We start from the raw sequence: 18,696 nt of genomic DNA on the forward strand, positions 1-18,696 counted from the left end.
ACCGGAAATGGGATGTGAGACAAAGCTCAATCTCCTGGCTTTCTTCTAAATGTTGTTCCTTATGAATCTGCCTACTGATCATCACAGTCACTGTCTCTGTATCTGCCTGCTGATGGACAAAAATCTCCAGTCTCTTAACTGACAGCTCTCCTGGCTACTGCTTTAAAACAATGGGTGTGGGGGTAGTGCTATTAATAAATCAAGCCTTCACAGAGTTACTCAAAATGCAAGTAAGTACAAGAAATATGCTTCAGACCTCAGCAGCTGCTGTAGGAAGAAAAGAATCTGCTAATGCATCTTCCAATCATACTTCATCTGCGTGGCAACTGTTGCTCTGGTAAACATCCTGAGTGAGCCGATACTGTGTCATCACTTATGATACACCTCCTTGCTGCTGACATTAATATTAGTCTTTTTGTAATAGTCTCACCCAATAGGGAGCTGAAAGTTTTCAGACTCTAGCAAGACATGGTACAGCTGCACAGCACCTCGGGGAAAAATTGCAGGCAGTGATATCATAGTCTGCAATTAGTTATCTGATATGCCCCCCTCAAAATGATGAAAACATAATCAACATTGCCGATACCAGGAGAGCTCCAGGCTGTACAGTGAGTAGTCTAACCCCAAAGGATGAGTAACAAGGGCTGTGAGGAGAATCAGTTGGGATCAGTTCCATGCGACCCAGGCGAAGAAACACGTGAAACAAAGCTGGAGAATAATAGCTGGAGTCTGATTTTCACTGTTAGACCGATTTAGTTATTTGGGATAAAAGCAGTTGACACACACACAGAGACTCTGCAGACAGATCCCCAGCCTGGAGCCCAAAGGACCTTACTCCTATTCACTGCTCTGTCACTTGTCCAATCAAAGAAAGGAACCTCAGGAATCTTTTCAAAACCTCTGAAAGCCAGCCAGTTAAAACAAAGATAACATTCCTCTGATAGACATACCAGAGAAAGGAAGGTTGCTCAGAATACGCCTCACAGTGTAGGACATGATCTCTAGAAGTCAAAGTTCTTATGCCAAGCTTCTGATGATGGAAGAGAATATTTTCATGTCCACTATTCCCTTTGTTTTTCCCCTAATACAAGAATGACAGGGATCCCATAGCCTGTAACCAGATTGCCTAGGCCAGCAGGCAACTTCCGGAATTTTTGGTGGCAAAATATTTCCATTTTCTGGAGTCTTTGTGGCTCTATCCATGCATATACTAGGGTTTCCAGAATCTTGAGTTTTATACTGAAAATGCTGACTAGCAAGTAACTTTCCTAAGATGTATGCAGGTTATTCATACATCAAGCTACATGAGCAGCTAAATTTCTTTAATTCTTATAGTCTTACTTACAAATGTTTTAGAACTGGTTTCATACAAAGGCACATTTAATAACTAGAGTTTGCAATAAACATTAAGATGTACACAATGCTGTTGCTATCACAAATATGGTGGAAATAGTGATATTTTTCCTATTTTAAAAAAAGCTTATTTACATTCAAAAATTCATGACAGGAAGTGAAGATTCTCTTGCTTGAGAGAAGAATGGGAAAGAGGCACTGGCAGTGTGGCCTTGACATTCTGTGATTTCAAATACTACATTAAATCCTACATATATTTAGGCAGTGGAGATACATAAAGGCAAAGCACTATTGTGTGCACGGAATCATCCTCAAATAGTGAAGCATCATTGTTTCCCAAAAGTGCTGGGATCATTGTGAAGCCAGTGATTTTGTTGTGATGCTCATTGATTCTAGTAATTTGTTTTCATGAGATATAGCTGGATTTTACAAGAAGATCCAGAGCTAAATCCAGGTTTGAATGGTAAATGATACAGTGGCAGATCTCAGTTCAGGTACAGTGAGTTCTACGACACTGGATTAATTTTGAGCATGAATAATTTCAAACATCAGTTTGGGAATATGCTATCTTAATAAAAAAAAAATTTTGAGACAGTTACTAATTAATAAAGCACTGCAATATTTTTTCCCCCACTAAGGACATTACTTGAAGCAAAACTCATCAAGTAGTTTATCAAGAGCACTAGACAAAGCATCCATCCAGGACATAAGAGTACAGGCTGGGAGAAAAACTCATTGGGAGCAGTCCCGATGAGAAGAACTTGGGATTTGTCATGAATGAAAAGCTGGACATGCGCCACCTGTGTGTGCTCCCAGCCCAAAAAGCCAACAGCATCCTGAGCTACATCCAAGAGAACGTGGCCAGCAGGGCTAAGAAGTGATTCTTTCCCTCTACTCTGCCCTCATAAGACCCCACCTGGAGGGCTGCATCCAGCTCTGGAGTCCCCAGCATAAGGACATGGACCTTTCAGAGCAAGTCCAGATGAGGGTCATGAAAATGACTGGAGGGCTGGAGTGCATCTCCTACAAAGAGAGGCTGAGAGAGCTGGGATTCTTCAACTCAGAGAAGAGAAGGCACTGAGGAGGCTTCACTACAGCCTTGCAGTACTTAAAGGGGTTTTTTTAGAGAAGAGAGAGAATTTTTTTGCATAGGCAGATGGTGATAGGACAAGGGGGAACAGTTTTAAACTAAAAGACTAAAGATTCAGATTTGATGTTAGGAACCAGTTCCTTACTGTGAGGATGGGAGGCACTGGAACAGGCTGCCCAGAGAAGCTCCACCCTGGAAGCATTCAAGACCAGGCTAGATGGAGCCCTGAGCAACCTCATTTAGAGGGTAGCATCTCTGCCCATGGCAGGGGTTGGAACAAGGTACTCTTTAAAGTCCCTTCCAACCCAAGCCATACTGTGATTCTGTGATGTCTTAGAAACAGCAGAAGTAGCTGATGCAGTGAGAAACCACTTTTCCAGGTGATTTGCTACCAATCACTGTGCATAGATCCTCGTCTTCCTTGAACAGCCTAAAAACATGTCTTAGACACACCTTGCTGTAACAAACTGCTGATTGACCTGACTCATAAAACTACTTTCTCTGGAAGGGTGGGAGAAATCGGGCTATTTCCCAATATAGAAATCAATTCAAGATACCAAACCCAGCAAGTTAAAAAGTAAAAGATAAATTTCGATTAGTCATGTTGCCATGACTGTCTCTGTGGATATATTTGTATCACATCAGGGGTGGAAAAAAGGTGTCAATACATTGCCTTGCAATTGCTGTGAGTCAACAGTGATGTGATTGTGACTGTGTTGATAAAATGGCATGACCTGACCACTATGAGTAATAAAGCCAGACAGAAGACTAATACTATTAAGAAATTCAGTGTAGGTCTACAAAAAAGGGGTTGTATTGATGCCTTGAGAGGCTACCTAGAGCAGAGGCTAGACAGTGTTAAAGGAATAAAGTAGGTATTTATTAAAAGGCCTTCAAAGAATTTACCTTGGGCACTACAAGAGCCCGGCTGTGGCTACACACAAGATGAATGATGGGTCATGAGTTTTTGCACTTTTATAGGTTTTGGTCCATTTACATGTTGGGGTTAATTGTCCAATTACAGCTTCAAGTCATGAAGTCCCATCCTCCCAGATTGCTCTCCTCAGTTTGCTGTTTATGCTTTTTGGGCCTGAAGCTGCAATGGTGTCCTTGATTCTCCTTGGAAAAGGATTGTTTTGTCTGACTAAAGTGTGAGGAGAACTTGCTAGCACTTCATATGAAGTTCAGAGTTATATACTAATGCAGTACAGAATCTGCAAAACATGAAAGCTAAAACTTAAGGCATCAGTATGGGTGTTTCAAAAATTAGGAAAACACTTGCTCATAAGGGGTATTTTCTCACACATACTGTTTGGCTGAAGGAAGGATTGCACAACCAGACTCAGTGATGGATTGCCAAACAGTAACTGAAGAGAGTTTCCTATTTTTACGGTAACAGTTTTCAGAGAATGCTCTGGTCCTCTGTGTTCTTGTTCACTTCCTATCCAGTAGAATAATATTTGCACAAGAACGTTTTTCTTACAATTAATCATAATGCTTCTTTCATCTGAAATAGCCCTGTATGTGAAATGATACCTGCATTCTGAAACTGAGGCAAGAGAGGCACTGATCTTGTTGATGGGACCAGGGGCTGGGGCTTTGGAGAGGATGTTCTATTTACAGCTACATTGCTGTCTCTCTGTTGTCCTGCCTGTGAGGTAGGGATAAAAAACACTGCCTTCCCGTGGGCTACAAAAATCACAAATCAGTATTTTCTGCTGGTAGCATGTTTGTCAGTTCACTTCTTTCTCATTAGTTGGGAATATTATTTCTCTGTTAAATACTACTATACCTAGACTTCAAATTTGAAGTTCTAGGGTAATTTAAATACATTCAGCCTGACTCCAGCTCTGCTGAAGATGTTGATGAAATCCACCAGATAATGTCACTCCCTCTTGACCAAATATTGTAATATTTACGTAAACTCTGCGCAATGGAAGGAGAAAAAAAACAGAACAAAATTTCAACAGACACCATCTATTTCCGAAGTGATACATTGAGAAAGCCTAAGACAGCAAATCTGTTTCAAGAATTCTTCTACAATAGTCAGAAGAATCCAGCAGATGAAAAATAGAAGGAATACATCTCAGACATGTGCTGGTGTTGAAATGTTTGAATGTTTAAGGTACTGTAGGATATACTGAGGAGAGACCACTTGTTTTTGTTACTAGTGTCTACCTTGAGCTTTGAAGACATGGATGTGTATCAAGTAAACATTATCAATAAATACTTTTGAAGGTTATTAATGAATATAAACCTTGCTGGGCCCAAGACTTTCAGTGCTATGCCTATGTTTTTAAGGGGCTTGTGATAACACAGAAGCAATTGAAGCAAATAACATTGTTTATATTTTATTTTGAAGGGTGGCCAAGTCAGGCATAGAGAGCTTTTTTTTTAGTTTTTCCTCCTTTTCTCAGCAAAAGAAGTTAATTAAAGAGTTTATTCATTTGCAAAAACTTTGGATAGAAATTCTACTGTTCTTTAAGGGCACTGTAGAAACATCTTACCAGTCTTGCACTATTCTTTATGCAATATATTATTTATGCTGCACCAATGTACAATAGGTCTGGTCCCCACTGGCATATATATAAGTAATAGGAGTTGTTACGAAATATAAAAGAAGAAGAAAAATTATCTCCAGCTCCAGAAAGAAACACAAAATACTTGTTATATGTACTACCTAAATTAAAATAAGCTCCCATCAAAGCATTATCAGAAAACAAATTCAGATTTAGCCGTTGGTCTTAACAATCTCCTACGCACAGAATATGTCTCCTCCTGGAAAACTGGACAACTGGGCTTTTTCTAATCCCATGAACCCACAGAGACAGAAAATACTGTCTAGTGTATATGCCTAGAGATGCCCTTGAAAATCACCCGAAAAACTGTGCTGATCTTACTCTTCCGTGATGCTCTAAGATTGCCCCAGCTTCACTATTTAAAAAAAAACCCAGATATTGCTGTGCTCTGTCCAGTGTGAGCACAAACAATATCACTACTGGATTATGTGTGAGACTTGGCAGGTCAAGAGTATGTTGAGAAAATAAAACAAAACTACTGTAATCTCTTCCCACCTAAAAAGCATCCAGGAAATTAAGCCATAAGAATAAAAGGAGAAAAAAAGAAAGAAAAAAAATAGTGAATAGAACTGATCTTGTAGAAATATCATGAGACACAAAAATCATCATAGAAGCACTCTGTAATATTTTATACCACAACAGGGAGCAAATGGATCCAGGGTTTTACTGAGGCAAGCCACAAATGCAGGAAAGAAACTTTTCTCTAGGCAGTCACCATGGGAATGTGTCTCACATGCTCAAAATGTCTGGCAGTTACTGCTTTTAATACAAGAATTGTCAAGGGGATAAGTGCTTCTCTAAAACCTTAGCTGTGCCCACTCAGTGGTGAACGGGAACCACCAAGTATCTCTTCTCAGTAGGTTATAAAATGATTTGGTTACACTGTGGAAAAGAGGAGTTTAAAAGTTTAGAGCTCAATACCCAGTCTCAAGGAGTACATTTTTATTTTCTGTGCTAGGAGAGACTGTGCTCCTCACAAGACAAAGTTACTCTGACTAGTGCAATGGAAGAGTGGTATTTTTTTAATAGCAATCTTCCAAAGTCACTGCACACTCCAGCCCTACAGCCTTTCCCAGAGCATCAAGTTTGAGTAGGAATACCTCCAAAATCTCAATAGGACAGTTGATATTTATCACTAGGAAGTATTGCTTCAAACAGGAGCAAAACTTGACTAAATTTAAGACACTATTCTTCAGCTAAGTATTAAATAAATTTTCAAGTTCTTGAACCTAAAGAAGTGTTCATTCTGACAGCAGGGCAAAAGATGTAAGTCAGTTCTCACTTGGAAAACAGCTTCAAACACCACTAATCATAAAAAGATAAGCATGGAATAAGAACTCTTTAAGGAAACTCTACTTTGCATTTGCTGTTGTCTAACAGGAAACAATTGCTATTGAACTCTAAAAAGCTACCAGTCCTCAGTGCATATATAGATAGCAAACACACAAGTAAACAGGATAAAACTGTCAGAGCAATAAAGTTTTATCTGATTTTTACAGCACTGCTACTGGTGAAATTGATTAAAACAAATATGTATTATTTCACTTCCATGTTCTAAGGGTTCCCATATGTCAAATTTATGTATAGACAACATATAGGAACAGAGAACAAAACCCTACATTTATAAATATGAAGACTCATTAGCAAAATAAGTTTTTTTTTTTCTACATTTACACACCTGTGTAAGTGAGGGAAAAGGGAAAGGACCTGTAAATAATGAAGGACACCTAATCAAGCAGGAGGAGGAAAAATAAGGGAGTGAAAGATGCGTTCAGGCCGCACCCTCAGTGTCTCCATTATGAATGGATCATGTTTCTTTATAATTGGCAAACACTACTTTCCCTTGAACCTGCCTGGTTAACTACTCCATCTTCCTTATGCAGAAGCTTTATCCAGAGCACCAGGATGGAGCTGGGAAGACCTGGCCGTCCTTAGCAGTGACATATTGTGTCACTCCCTTGCCTCCTCATTCCGTGATAGGGGCACTTTGTCTCAGAGATGCGAGTTGGCCGATGGCAAAGAGCAGGTAAAGCACTCCCATCAGAGCCAGCCCTGCTGCTCAGCTGAGCTGCTGCATTTGCACGCTGCAGGAGGAGCACTTGCAGCCTGTTCAGCCTGGTGTGTGTGGGCATGTGGGCTCAGAGCTTGCCCGGCACGCAGCCGCAGCCTCGCTGCCCTGGCACGCACCATCCATCCCTCGCTGGTACATCTCCCTGCTGGGAAGCTGTGCTCCCGAGGAGAGGCTGCCAGCTCCGGGCTGCTGCTGCTCAGCTTTGACACCTCAGTTTGGCCAGCAGCCTGCCTGCTGCCTGGGCACTGGCTCGCATCTGTTCACCGGGGTCTGGGTGCCCACAGAACATCCACCGAGCTCCAGTTAACCTCTCACTTCTCTATGGGAAATCTGCAAGAAACTATTCATTACAGCTACCCACACACACCACACCCTGCTTCTTTACAGACACCTATCCATTAACAAAAATAACAATAAAAAAGCCCCCTAGGGAAATGTACTTCTGAGAACCTGTTTTGCTAACATGCTGTCACTGTGAGACATACATAATTAACAAAAGCTATGCCATGGCAGGTTTTTTTTACTATTACACGTTCTGTCAGAGGCAGCATCTCATTTACGAAAGCAGGTATTTGGTAAAACATTAATTGTGAAGTTGAGGATTGCCGGCTAATGCCCTTTTCCTAGGCAGCTGACAGTATGTACCCTGGCAATCTCTTTTACAACCCTCTCACACTGCTTTTGGAACAGTATCATTAGCAGAGAGATGAAGTTTTAACACAGCTGCTGCATGTCTGGCGTTTTTTCTTTTTTTTTTTTTTTTAAGACACAACACAGTCTCTTAGAGTTTGCAGCTACTAAACTACATCAATCATCAACAGAAAAGAGGAAAAAAAAAGGTGAAGCAAAGTATTTTTAATACTCCAAATGTAAATAGAATTCAGGTCTTCTCTGCGATTTTTACTTTGAATTAGCATGCTCTGCTTATGCTTTCATGTTTTTAATGGCTAAAACTGTAGATTATTCTTCAACTCCTTTTAGGGTTTTTTGTTTTGTTTTTTTTTTTTTTCTTGTTTGGGGTGGGTTTTTTCTAATGTTTCACAATATAAGAATTGAAGGTTATTGTACCAAAATAAGACAGCTGCATTATATAAAGTTGCCGGCATTGTCATGTAGAGGAACTGGAAAGTCCCAAAGCCATTGCTTACAAAAGAAAGTTCAATTATGTTCCTAATTGAAAGCACAGACTCAAAAAACGACTGCAGGTTTCGTTAGGCAGGAAACAGTCACAGAGGCTTGAACTTTAAATTGCAATTAGCTGAACTTTCTGTCTGACTGGAAAGATTCTCCAAGGAAAACCCCTCTTTTCCTCAGCTGCCACTTCACATTGCTGCCTGCAGACTCATTCATAGCAGGAGCTGCTCTGCCGTCCTTGGGCGGGGGCAGCTCCGGCAGCCCCGGCAGGGGAGGGAAATCACAGCCAGCTGCTACTGATATTACTGCCGAGGCACTGGGGGAGGAAATGATAAACACACAGCACTGACACAACCCTCTCTGCCACTGCTATTAGCAGCACCCATCACGGCCACTGATAATTACAGTGTCTGATAGCTTTGAAATCATTATTGCCTCTCTGGGAGGGAGAGATGGCTGGCTGTTAAGAGATGATGGACTCCTGGAAAATGACCAGCAGCTACACCAAACTGGCTTCCCGCCCACAGTCCTGGATTACACACAGAGAATGGTCCAAACCACCAGGTTTATCACACAGAAACCCTGACAGGTAAAGGCAAAGGACAAACTAGAATGTGGATGTGTTCTGCTTTCTAGCAAGTTGGAAGTTTCCATTTCTCTATTTTAAGAATTCAGTTTAATGCTGACAAATTGAATCAGCATGCTCCCAGATGCCAGCTGATTCTAAAATACGATGTGTTTTGGACACCATTAATTGTTCCAGTGCAATGCTGCATTGTTTTCAAAGCAGGCAAGATTACTGTGATGGGTCATGTTTGTTTCACAATTATCCTCTCTGTGAAGTTATATTTCACAAATAACTATGTACATTTAGCCTTGGTCCTGGAAAGGTCCAAAACCAATTTTAGAGGCGAGTTTTGCAGAACTCCTTCCCTTGCTCTCTCACATGCTATTTTTTTTTTAATAAAAGACCAAACAGTGATATATGAAGGGGAGAATTGTCATCTTCCATATTGACTGTATTTTCAAACACTCACCCCTTAGTTCTGGAACAAAAATGTGATGCAAGGAGACCCAAAAGCAGATGGAGAAGGCTTTTTACAGCATTTGGAACATCAAAAAAGTTTTAAATTCCTTGACTGATTTACCCTGTCCTTATAAAGGAACTCTGCATTGCTTTATCTCTGCTTCTCTACAACGTTTTGCTACCAGTCAACTACATTCAGAACTAGTATTATCAAATATTATCACATCTTTTCAACAAGTATTTTAGGAGTAACGAGCTCATGATTCTCTCTGGTGTTTATCTGTCTATCAGCATGTCATGATGTCTCCAACTCCTGGCACATTCTTGATACTGTCAAACCTCATACATGTTCAGGTGATAGATGAATAACTGCAATATTCACACTATCTTCAATTCAGGCCTATAAAAGTCATGGGAACTCTTCTGGAAAAAAGATACACCACATATGGATGAACATTTTGTTTAACCTTGGCTAGGGCTACCAGTGGTTTTAAAAGCATTTGCTTTAAAATGTTCTTCCTCAATTGTACGATGCTATCTGTCCTCATTAAGCTTTTCTCTGACTTCCTGTTTTCAAGGTAATGGCTCTTCATTGTGGTGAACACCAACATCTAAAGAATCTTCGAGCATTTCTCCAAAGACTGCAAAACAATCCCCTGCCATGCTTTGTTGGCTCTGTGTGTGCGAGTGTTTCCAGCACAGCTCCAGAACCCTTCCACTAAACAATGATGGAAAGTTCAAGTGAACTCTTAATAAAGTCTAGTTACTTTGCAGCTTTGGGAAACTGCCAAGATACACACTGTAAGGACTGAGTGAAAATAAACTAGCACAAAGAGCTTCTTCAAACTGCTTTATTTACAAATTTACAGGATAGATATGCAAACCAAGGGGCAGGCAGGTCTCTTCCTTTGTGACTGACCAGCCGCTGCAGGAGCCCTGTCTCAGAGCCTTACCTTGGAATGGGCTCTGGCAACCTCTCCAGTGCCAACAGGCAAGCTCCTTCCTCCCATGGGCAGACTCATTCTGCCTCTTTCCATTTCATCCTTACCACTACTACTTCTCTTCCAGTTTCTTCCAAGTTTGGTGGTCAAAATTCTAGGACTCGCTTTGTGTTAATCAAGGAAAACTTTGAGAAAAATATTTCTACAAACACATGATGCTTGCAGGAGAAAATCTCCTCTGAAAACATCAATAACCAAGATGTCCTTATGCTTATCCTCCAGGATCCAGAGTCCTTAGACGAGTCATGTCAACACCAAGAGTGAGAAACACATCAGTGACAGTATAGACACAACACCACAGAAATCAGGATAAGTTTTTCAGCTTTCTCTGTATCTCATTTTTCCTTCTGAAATCACATTAAGAGTAATTCCAGGTCCTCTTTAATTCCATAAAATTCTGTACTAAAAGAATCAAAATTCCAGTTCAGGAGTTTCCCAACAGCAATAGCCATTAGTCTGTGATACACAGCAAAATCACTGGCTAAAAATAGAAAACAACACCATCAACTGCTGTTTTGGAATCATTACTGACTACAAAGTCATGCTGGAATGTACTCTATACCAACTCAAATATACTGTAGCTATATTGTAATACCTTACTAAGCCAGTAAAGAAACTTCCCTGGAGGGCATATGTGAAGTTTGACACACTTTTTGTAACTATGCTGAGGGCTCAATAATGGGGCTCTCTGTCTCACTGTAAAAACACATCACTCCCAGAGCGAGGGCAGACCCTGCTCTCTAGGACACTCCAGGCAGTTCATAGAAGTCATTATCAGTTGAGCAGTTATAATATTTATACAGGTCACAGACACGGACCAAGCCAAGGATTCAAACACATCTTAGACATACCTCGCTTGCCTACAGTAGCCCTGTCCTTTCTCTTAAGGCTTTGTCTACAGACCTGATCTTAGCAAGAGCGTTTTGGTACAATGGGCACATGATTTTAGACAGAAAAGCTACGAGACTGCTTCAGCTATCACAGAAGCATTGGGAACTTGTTCCCCCTGACACACCCATTCCCAGCCTGGCAGAGCTGCAACCATTAACAGAAGTATCCCCGGCTGCTCAAGCAAATGAGACACGTATTTACTATACACACACAGACACACAGCCCTTGGGTGACAATGGCCATGAAAAATGCATTTTGTTAGTCTCTGGAACTGATGAGTACAAAAACAATATAGAAGCACAACTGTTATCCCTAACCACAAAATGCCTCGAAGCAGTTGCAGTCACAGTGAGAGTCTGCTAAAAGTATGATCATTCCCCTAAAACATGGTTGAGCCTGCACCATGTAAAGTTTCAAAAGCTTTTTGTCACTTTGGACATAAAATTTTTAGGTTTTTTTCTCTGTATTAACCTTAGATTTTTAAATACAAATATTTGAAGCAGATAACCAAGCTGCAGGAAGGTAAGTGATACACAACTGAACTTTGTCACTTCTAACCCCCTTTGTTCCAAAGCTCATCAGTCAGCCCAGAGAGCCCTTAGAAAGTCAGAAGGAAGCATGCTTGGCATAGAAGCTCTCCAAATTTCAGCAGAGATCCCTGCAGTTTTTCTCCTGTTCAGCAAGGCTGTGCCCAAATGCAGTTTGTTTCAGCTGTTGGTTCAGCTGATGCAAACGCCAGAGTGCAGCTGTAAGCTGGGGGGGCTCACCCCCTTCCTTCCCCCCCCTTTTTGCTGCAGTCCGGAGGGGAGCAGGGAGAGCAAACTGCCTTTGGAACGGCAGTCACATTGTCGAACTGAGCTTTACCAGAGCCATTCTGAATTCCCTAATGTAGTTCTGTTCCTGTTTAAACTTCATTCTTTAATGTTCTGCAATTCAGTTTTTACAGATTTGGAATTGCCCTTTACAAGCAACACACAGCTTTCTGTGATTGTACAGACCAGCGCAAATGAGATTACACTTCTGAAACATCTCTGGTAACGCTTGAAAAATAAAAGTTGCAAGAAAGCTGTTAGCTGTCTAGCAGAAGCACACTTGCTGTCTGAAGCATTAACTTAACAATCATAAGCATTTTCATTCATAAAAATCTTACCTGTTTCTGCTAGACAGAGCTTCAGTAAACATAATCCAAAAACTGTCCATAAGGAGAAGTTGGCCATTGTTTTCTTGGAACTGTTTTGCAAAATCCAAAGATCCTTGCAAGCTGCAGAAAGAAGGAAAGCCCCGACGCTTGTTAAGCTTGCAGTCAATGAGTCTGAAGTTTGCTGCACTTTTTATTCTGATTCAAAGGAACTGAAGTAATGACATAACTGGGAGGGGGAAGCTCCATCAAAAGTCACACCCATATTGCAACAAAAGTTACCCAGCAGCAGAAGAAGGGGGAGTGGAAGGAGAGCTAGGACTGACTAAGCCGGCACGCTTGAGTTTTAAAGAGCCACTAAACCTTCTCTTCTTACACTAGTCTAGTCAAAAGTTATACTTAGTGTGCCTGTAGGAAAAATTGTGTAATCTCTCCAGAGTTCTCTCAGAAATGCACTGTTTGTTATAAGCTTTTCATCCTGCATTTTAAAATCTCTTCATTACTGCAAACCAAGTGAACATAAAAGCACTAGAGTTTCTAAGCCCTGGTAAAGCATCTATAACAGCCTAGATATTTCCCAAAAATATTTTGCTTATTTATTCCTATCTCACCATTTTCTCTTTCTGTGGTTCAGCTAAGAGCAAGTAAAATGCCTGCTCTGCAGTGAAGATTTCTGCAATGATTTTGCTCACTGCTGGAGGATAACATCATGCAGAAGGTAAGTCGAGGCTGTTCAGTTTCCCACAGCCTATTCTACCCTTGATGTCCCTGCACAGGCTGCTCCAAGAAGAATAATGCATGAGCAAAAGTAGTGAATAATTCCAGTGCCAGAAGTGAGGGATACTGAGGACTAAGGCTGATACTTTATTCTGTTGATGGCATAAGGTACAGAAAGAATTTTTCCTCCTATTCCTGATTCAGAAAGCAGAAAACAGGATGAAAAGGTACCAGATCTTTGAGGTTCAGACAAGGTCTGAACTCAATTTTCTGAGGGACAGATGTTCATTGCAGTGTGTGGTTTTGTTTGGCTCTTCCTGAAACCCCTGGTGAAAACCCCAAGGCCTCTCTAGATAAGCAAAAGGCTTGCCTCTTGTGTGCCTTGGAGATTTCCCGTGGTGTCTCCACGCACTGGCTTCTCTTTAGAGCTGGAGCATTGGAACAGCGGTTCCTGTGCCATGGGATGAGGGGTTGGTCAGGGATCCCTGAAGCCAGCACCTCTCACCTTTAACAACAGCCAGAAATGCCCAGATTTCAGTCTCCCTTGCCAAATCTGGAATGAATAGTCCTATATCAGATTACCATTTTGTCGATCTTCCCACTTGAAAGAAGTTTCTCATTAATTTAACCTCCGTTAGCACAAACAATGGAAAAGTACAGACAAGGCTTTCCAGCCACATGCACAAGAAGGTCACACAAAGAGGTTTTCAGGACTTTGCCCTTTTTTTGCCTGTTGACGTAGAGATGGCTGGCTATCCTTTCCTCAACCAGCCAAATTTCTGGCAACAGGTTCCAACAGGCTTTTCCTACAGGTCTAGACTATCTGATGGGACAAAGTTAAAGTAAAAATCTTCCCTTTAAACATAGGAAATCTTTTTATTATGAAGCTAGCAACTTTGAAATTACGGATAAAACACATTTTCTTTAGTAAATATGCTACTTTTTTTTTAAGAAATTACTTTAAAAGCCATTAAAAAGCAATCTTCTATATACCTTATTGTTTAAAGTGGAAATTGAAATAGTTCTGTAAAATCCTGTACATTTATAAATGTTTTGGCATCAAAATCCATGAATAAAGTTTAGTGGGATTTCAAAATGCTGGCACACACTTTATGAATGTTTTAAATTTACTAAGTATATCTTGTCTCTAATTGCTAAGTTACTTTTAAAATTCACATCCTATGGATTAAACAGAATAATTAAACATTTAAAATTCAGGAAATTTTGAGTCCTATTTTTGATTAACATAAATTGCCTCTTCATTATTATCCTATATTCATAATGATACAGAATTTTAAAAAATAAAAAGTTTTCTTTGGCACAGGTAAAGGGAGAATAACGTCCATTTTAGGGATAGAGGCAGAGTCTTAGGGGTGGAAATTCCTAGTCTCTTCATGGTCTGAAGTTTGTTATTTATCTCAGTCTTTTCAATACTTCTGCAATGTGTTCAGCAAGGGTGGGTGGTATTCTGCTTTGGAAAGACTCTCTCTTGGTTGTTGCCCTGAAAAACTGGGCTAAGATTAGACACATTTAGACCACATGCATGGAGGTGCTAGTACCCAATGCAAAAGGAAAAGACAGATCTACACAAGAAAAATAATTGATAACATTACATCATTTCATGTGATAAATCACAAAACCAGTTCATGAGCTGTTTGTATGTGACGTGTGAGCTTGGCCATTCCTCGTGCCATCAGCCTGCCTTCATGGCAGCCTAGAACACACATGTGCATTCCAACAAAAAAACGACACAAAAAAATTTCCTGCTTTCCCAAACAAACATGGTCAGCTTGTGTCAGTCTCAGGTAGCCAGCAGTCCAAATTTAGCCTGGCTGCAGGGCATAATGCTGCTGAGAAAATTTAGTCAAAGCAGATGTACGACTCTGGAAAAACTGTTGGGTTTGGGGGTTTGTTTTTTGGGTTTGTTTTGGTTTTGTTTGGGGGATTTCTTTGTGAGAAATATGTAACTTCTCCTTTCATTTGGGAAAACCTTATTACATAGGAACAGAAAAATCCTGAAGCAAATCTTCAGCTGAAGAAATGCAGCAGAGCATCCCTTTTGAGCCTGTCAGTACAGTTAAATATTTGAGATCTGGAATTTACTTACTTCCTTGGCAACAAGAAGCTAAACTGCTAGCACCAAAAATTTGTAAAATGATTAATGAATTAAGTTTTCATAAGAGACCCCAGCAAAACCCCAGCATTTAAAAGAGTATTTTTCTATGATGCCTTTGAGACAGTGAATACTGAATCTGTGATGGCAAAAAATAGTACAGGAACACCAAAATAACTAATTTGTGATTGTATCACATATGTGAACTGTAGGCAGCACTAATTAATTTTGATAAAAATCCTAATAGGGAGTACATATGTTGGAGTCCTAGAAACATATGCATGGCTTACAATGATATAAAAAGTTGGGGTTTTTGCAGGAATTCACATACAGGATGAAATTCTGGCCTAGCGAAATTGAAAGACCAAAATTCCACTGAACTCAGCGGCACAGCCTCTCCATAGAATGAATATTTAGATTTTATTTTGTGGACAGACAAGAAAATGGATGTACCTGAATGAACCTGTACTTATGATGGAAAAAAAAGGTATCAGTGGAGACTGATTTCACTATTGAATGGGAGAAATTGAAAGAAGGGTAGAATGGAATTCTGCTTCTGTGAAAATAGCTGGCATTTGTCTTCTGAAAGATAAATTTCTAAAATTTCTAAAAAAACACAGCTCCTAATTTTAATTTTTTTCTATTATCAGCAGAAATACTATTTTTTAATTAAAAATAATTTTATGAGTATAATTTTGTGAATATTTCAAGCTTGTGATGGGGAATTGAACAGCAACTGGTCTTAGTGAATATAAAAAGCACAAATGTCATTAGGTAGTTCTGGTCATGGCTGTGTATATTTTGTGTAGACTACACAGTGATCTGTGAGACTGGCTGAAAATCAGATTTGGGGGAGTAGGGAGGATTTCATACCCACTTATCTGTAATATCAATAAAATATGCTATTTTTAATAAGATTTCCTCCATGTCCCTAGACTGCAATCTAGTTTCCTGCATTTCAGACTGGATTCAATTTCAGAGTAGATTTAATTTTCATTATCAATCCTGAAAACAGGTTTTGTAATGGCAACGGCCGTAAATGCTCCAGTGTGGCAAATCTTGAACTGCACACTTTTCCTGGGCTCTGAGTGCTGATGGGAAGGCAGAAGAAGAGCCTGTGCTGGCTGAAGCAAGAAAAGCTGCTCTTTTGGCTGGAGGGCAAAGCACTCCCTTGGGAAGTTGAGCGCCCGGTTCTACTCCCATGGAGCTTTTGTTCCTGGATGTAATTTACAGCCTGTGTCCTGCAGAGAGTTAGGAAGATGAACAATGGCTCCTAGTTGTTTACTCCTGAAAAAAGCAGCAACCCAGATTGGCACCTACCGTGTGGATTCATCAGCCTGTTTTACTGGTTTGCCCCAGATCCCTAAACAACTCACTAATCCAAGGCAGGCAGAAGCCTCCAGAGTTCGAGCTGCCTGGAAGGAATTCTGTCAGACCATGTGGCCCCACCATCGTTCTTGTTCCCAGCACCACCGCAGCAGCGCATGTAGCCCCTGGCTGACCCTCGTGCGCCAGCAGTGCACAGGCAGCAAATCACATCCCAGGCCTCACAGACAGCTCCAGCACCACGGTCCCCCCTCGGCTGTTGGTGGGGATGGAGCTGGGAAGTGCCCCCAGCAGGGCCACCAGCTGTCCCAGAGACACGGAGACACATCAGTGACCCACTGAGTCAGCAGCAGCTGCGGAGCTGGGGGAACACAGGGGAAACCGAGGGGAGAAGGGCACCCTCTTGTTCTCTCTAGGTGATTTCTGTCTGTCGCTGCCCCTCCTTCCTCTGGCTGGCCTTCCCAGAACACGCTGAGCAAGAAGTGCCTGGAACTGATGCATCCAAGCAAAAGAAAGGGGGAATGCAGAATGCTGAGCATGAGCTGCCCTCTTTGTGCTCAGCATTCTGTATTCCCACTTTCATTTCTTTTGTTTGCAGTTAGACAAGAGGTGAATCAAGCTTATACTAAGCCACTTCCTGGATGTACTTTTTTGTCCCTGCTGTCTTTCCATTTTCTTCTACTTGATTTTGCTTCATGACTTCTACCTTGACTTCTCTCTGTCATCTCCACTAATTTCTCCTTTTTCATAGCCCCCATTCTTTCTCATCCATTCTCTGTGTCATACAACATATTGGAATTATTAAATCAAACATTGAAAACCCCAGAAGAGCAGGTGAGCTTTACAAAAGGCAAACATTCAGGAAACTCAGGAAACACTTCATATTTGCATAACCAAACTGTTAACTGTTAAATATAGATAAATGCTTAGGGGCCCTTGTGCCTAATACAGACCTGACCAAAGCCATTCAAAGTCAAGGGACGTTTTCCATTGATTTTGAGAAATTTTGAATCAAGGCAGCTGCAAACAGTGTTTAGTTCAGTCCCAGTATCTGTATTATGATAACTCTGCCTACTGCATTGTGTTTCCCCTGTGTATATATATGTATACATATATATATATATATTAGGATAGAGGGGTTATATCCGATTTATAGCCACAGATAAAATATTTTCCTATCTAATGAAAGTAAATAATGAATTTTAGCTGAAACAATTTCTGTTCACACCAGATCTGTTTGTGCCACTCTTGCCATAGCCACACACAACATATCCACATTTAGACTGTGTCTTAAACATAGCAGTGTGGGAATGAGCAGCTAAGCCTATCTTTTTCAGTTAAAAAGAGTGCTAAAACCAGACCCCATGTGTATATAAACAGAAATTTGCTAAATTTCAGTAGTCTCCCTGTTAGTCAGCTTAGGGAAGGAAAAGCATCTTAATTTTAGACCATAATAAGCATGTTTGTTTTCAGAGGCAAGGGTTCCAGCTGTTTCCAGTGTGGCTCTAGGAGGGAAGGTGCAGGTGTGCACACATCATAGCAGGAACAGGGTGAGGAGGCTGACAGGCACAGCAGTGCTAGGTTTGGAAATGCTGAACTCGCTGGCTAAAATACACACAAAGCAGTCTGGCTCTTGTATACTGTTAGGGAATATATTGCTCCAGCGGTGGCACCTTCTTCCTCAAATGAGCAGTCCTTTTGCCTTGTTGGATGTGCAGACATCGGCAGCAACCAGCATTCCCCCTAAACCCTATAAGCTGTGCAGGTTGAACATAGCCAGGAGTCAATGAATTGGTGCAAGAGCAGCAGCCTGTTTCCTAAGGTTTGGTCCTTTCCACCTGGATATCCCCAGACAAAGCCAGGAGTGCCGTCTCCCTGAGCTCAGCTGGAAGACAGGGTGCCTAAGGAGCTGTCTCCTGTCCAGGCGGCACTAAGTGCCCCTCCATGGATGGAGAATGCACAAGGCAGGAAACTCTTCCCAGTCTTTCCCCTTGGAGCCTTATTTCTGAGCTCTACATAAGGTGTGTTGGAATTGACAAGTAGAAAATCCTAGGACTTCTGAGGGAAGTTCCCTTCTCTGTAGTGTAAACAAGCAAAGGAAGGTGATTCTGGGTGACTGAGGGCAGGAGATTTGTGTGAGGCTGGGGCAGAGGCACAGAAAATAGAATTATTCAAATTAGTGAGGCAGAAACTCTGGTTTTGCACATTTTCATGTGCCTGAATTTCTGCTATAGAAATAGGTAAGGGAGGAGCTGA

At 41.0% G+C, this 18,696-nt stretch overlaps 1 protein-coding gene across 4 annotated transcripts in view; it reads right to left on the bottom strand.

The window, feature by feature from the left end:
* CD44 (CD44 molecule (Indian blood group)) overlaps positions 1-12,514 on the bottom strand; it is a 51,251-nt gene extending 38,737 nt beyond the window's left edge. For all 4 annotated transcript variants that reach the window (XM_031055836.1, XM_031055839.1, XM_031055837.1 and 1 more), the window contains exon 1: positions 12,297-12,514. In XM_031055836.1, coding sequence (XP_030911696.1) covers positions 12,297-12,363 — 67 coding nt within the window. In that variant the 5' untranslated portion in view covers positions 12,364-12,514. The remainder of the gene's footprint in view (positions 1-12,296) is intronic.
* Between the last annotated feature and the right edge of the window lie 6,182 nt (positions 12,515-18,696).

Source organism: Geospiza fortis, unplaced genomic scaffold (assembly GCF_000277835.1).
Source record: "Geospiza fortis unplaced genomic scaffold, GeoFor_1.0 scaffold66, whole genome shotgun sequence".
Taxonomy (NCBI): domain Eukaryota; kingdom Metazoa; phylum Chordata; class Aves; order Passeriformes; family Thraupidae; genus Geospiza; species Geospiza fortis.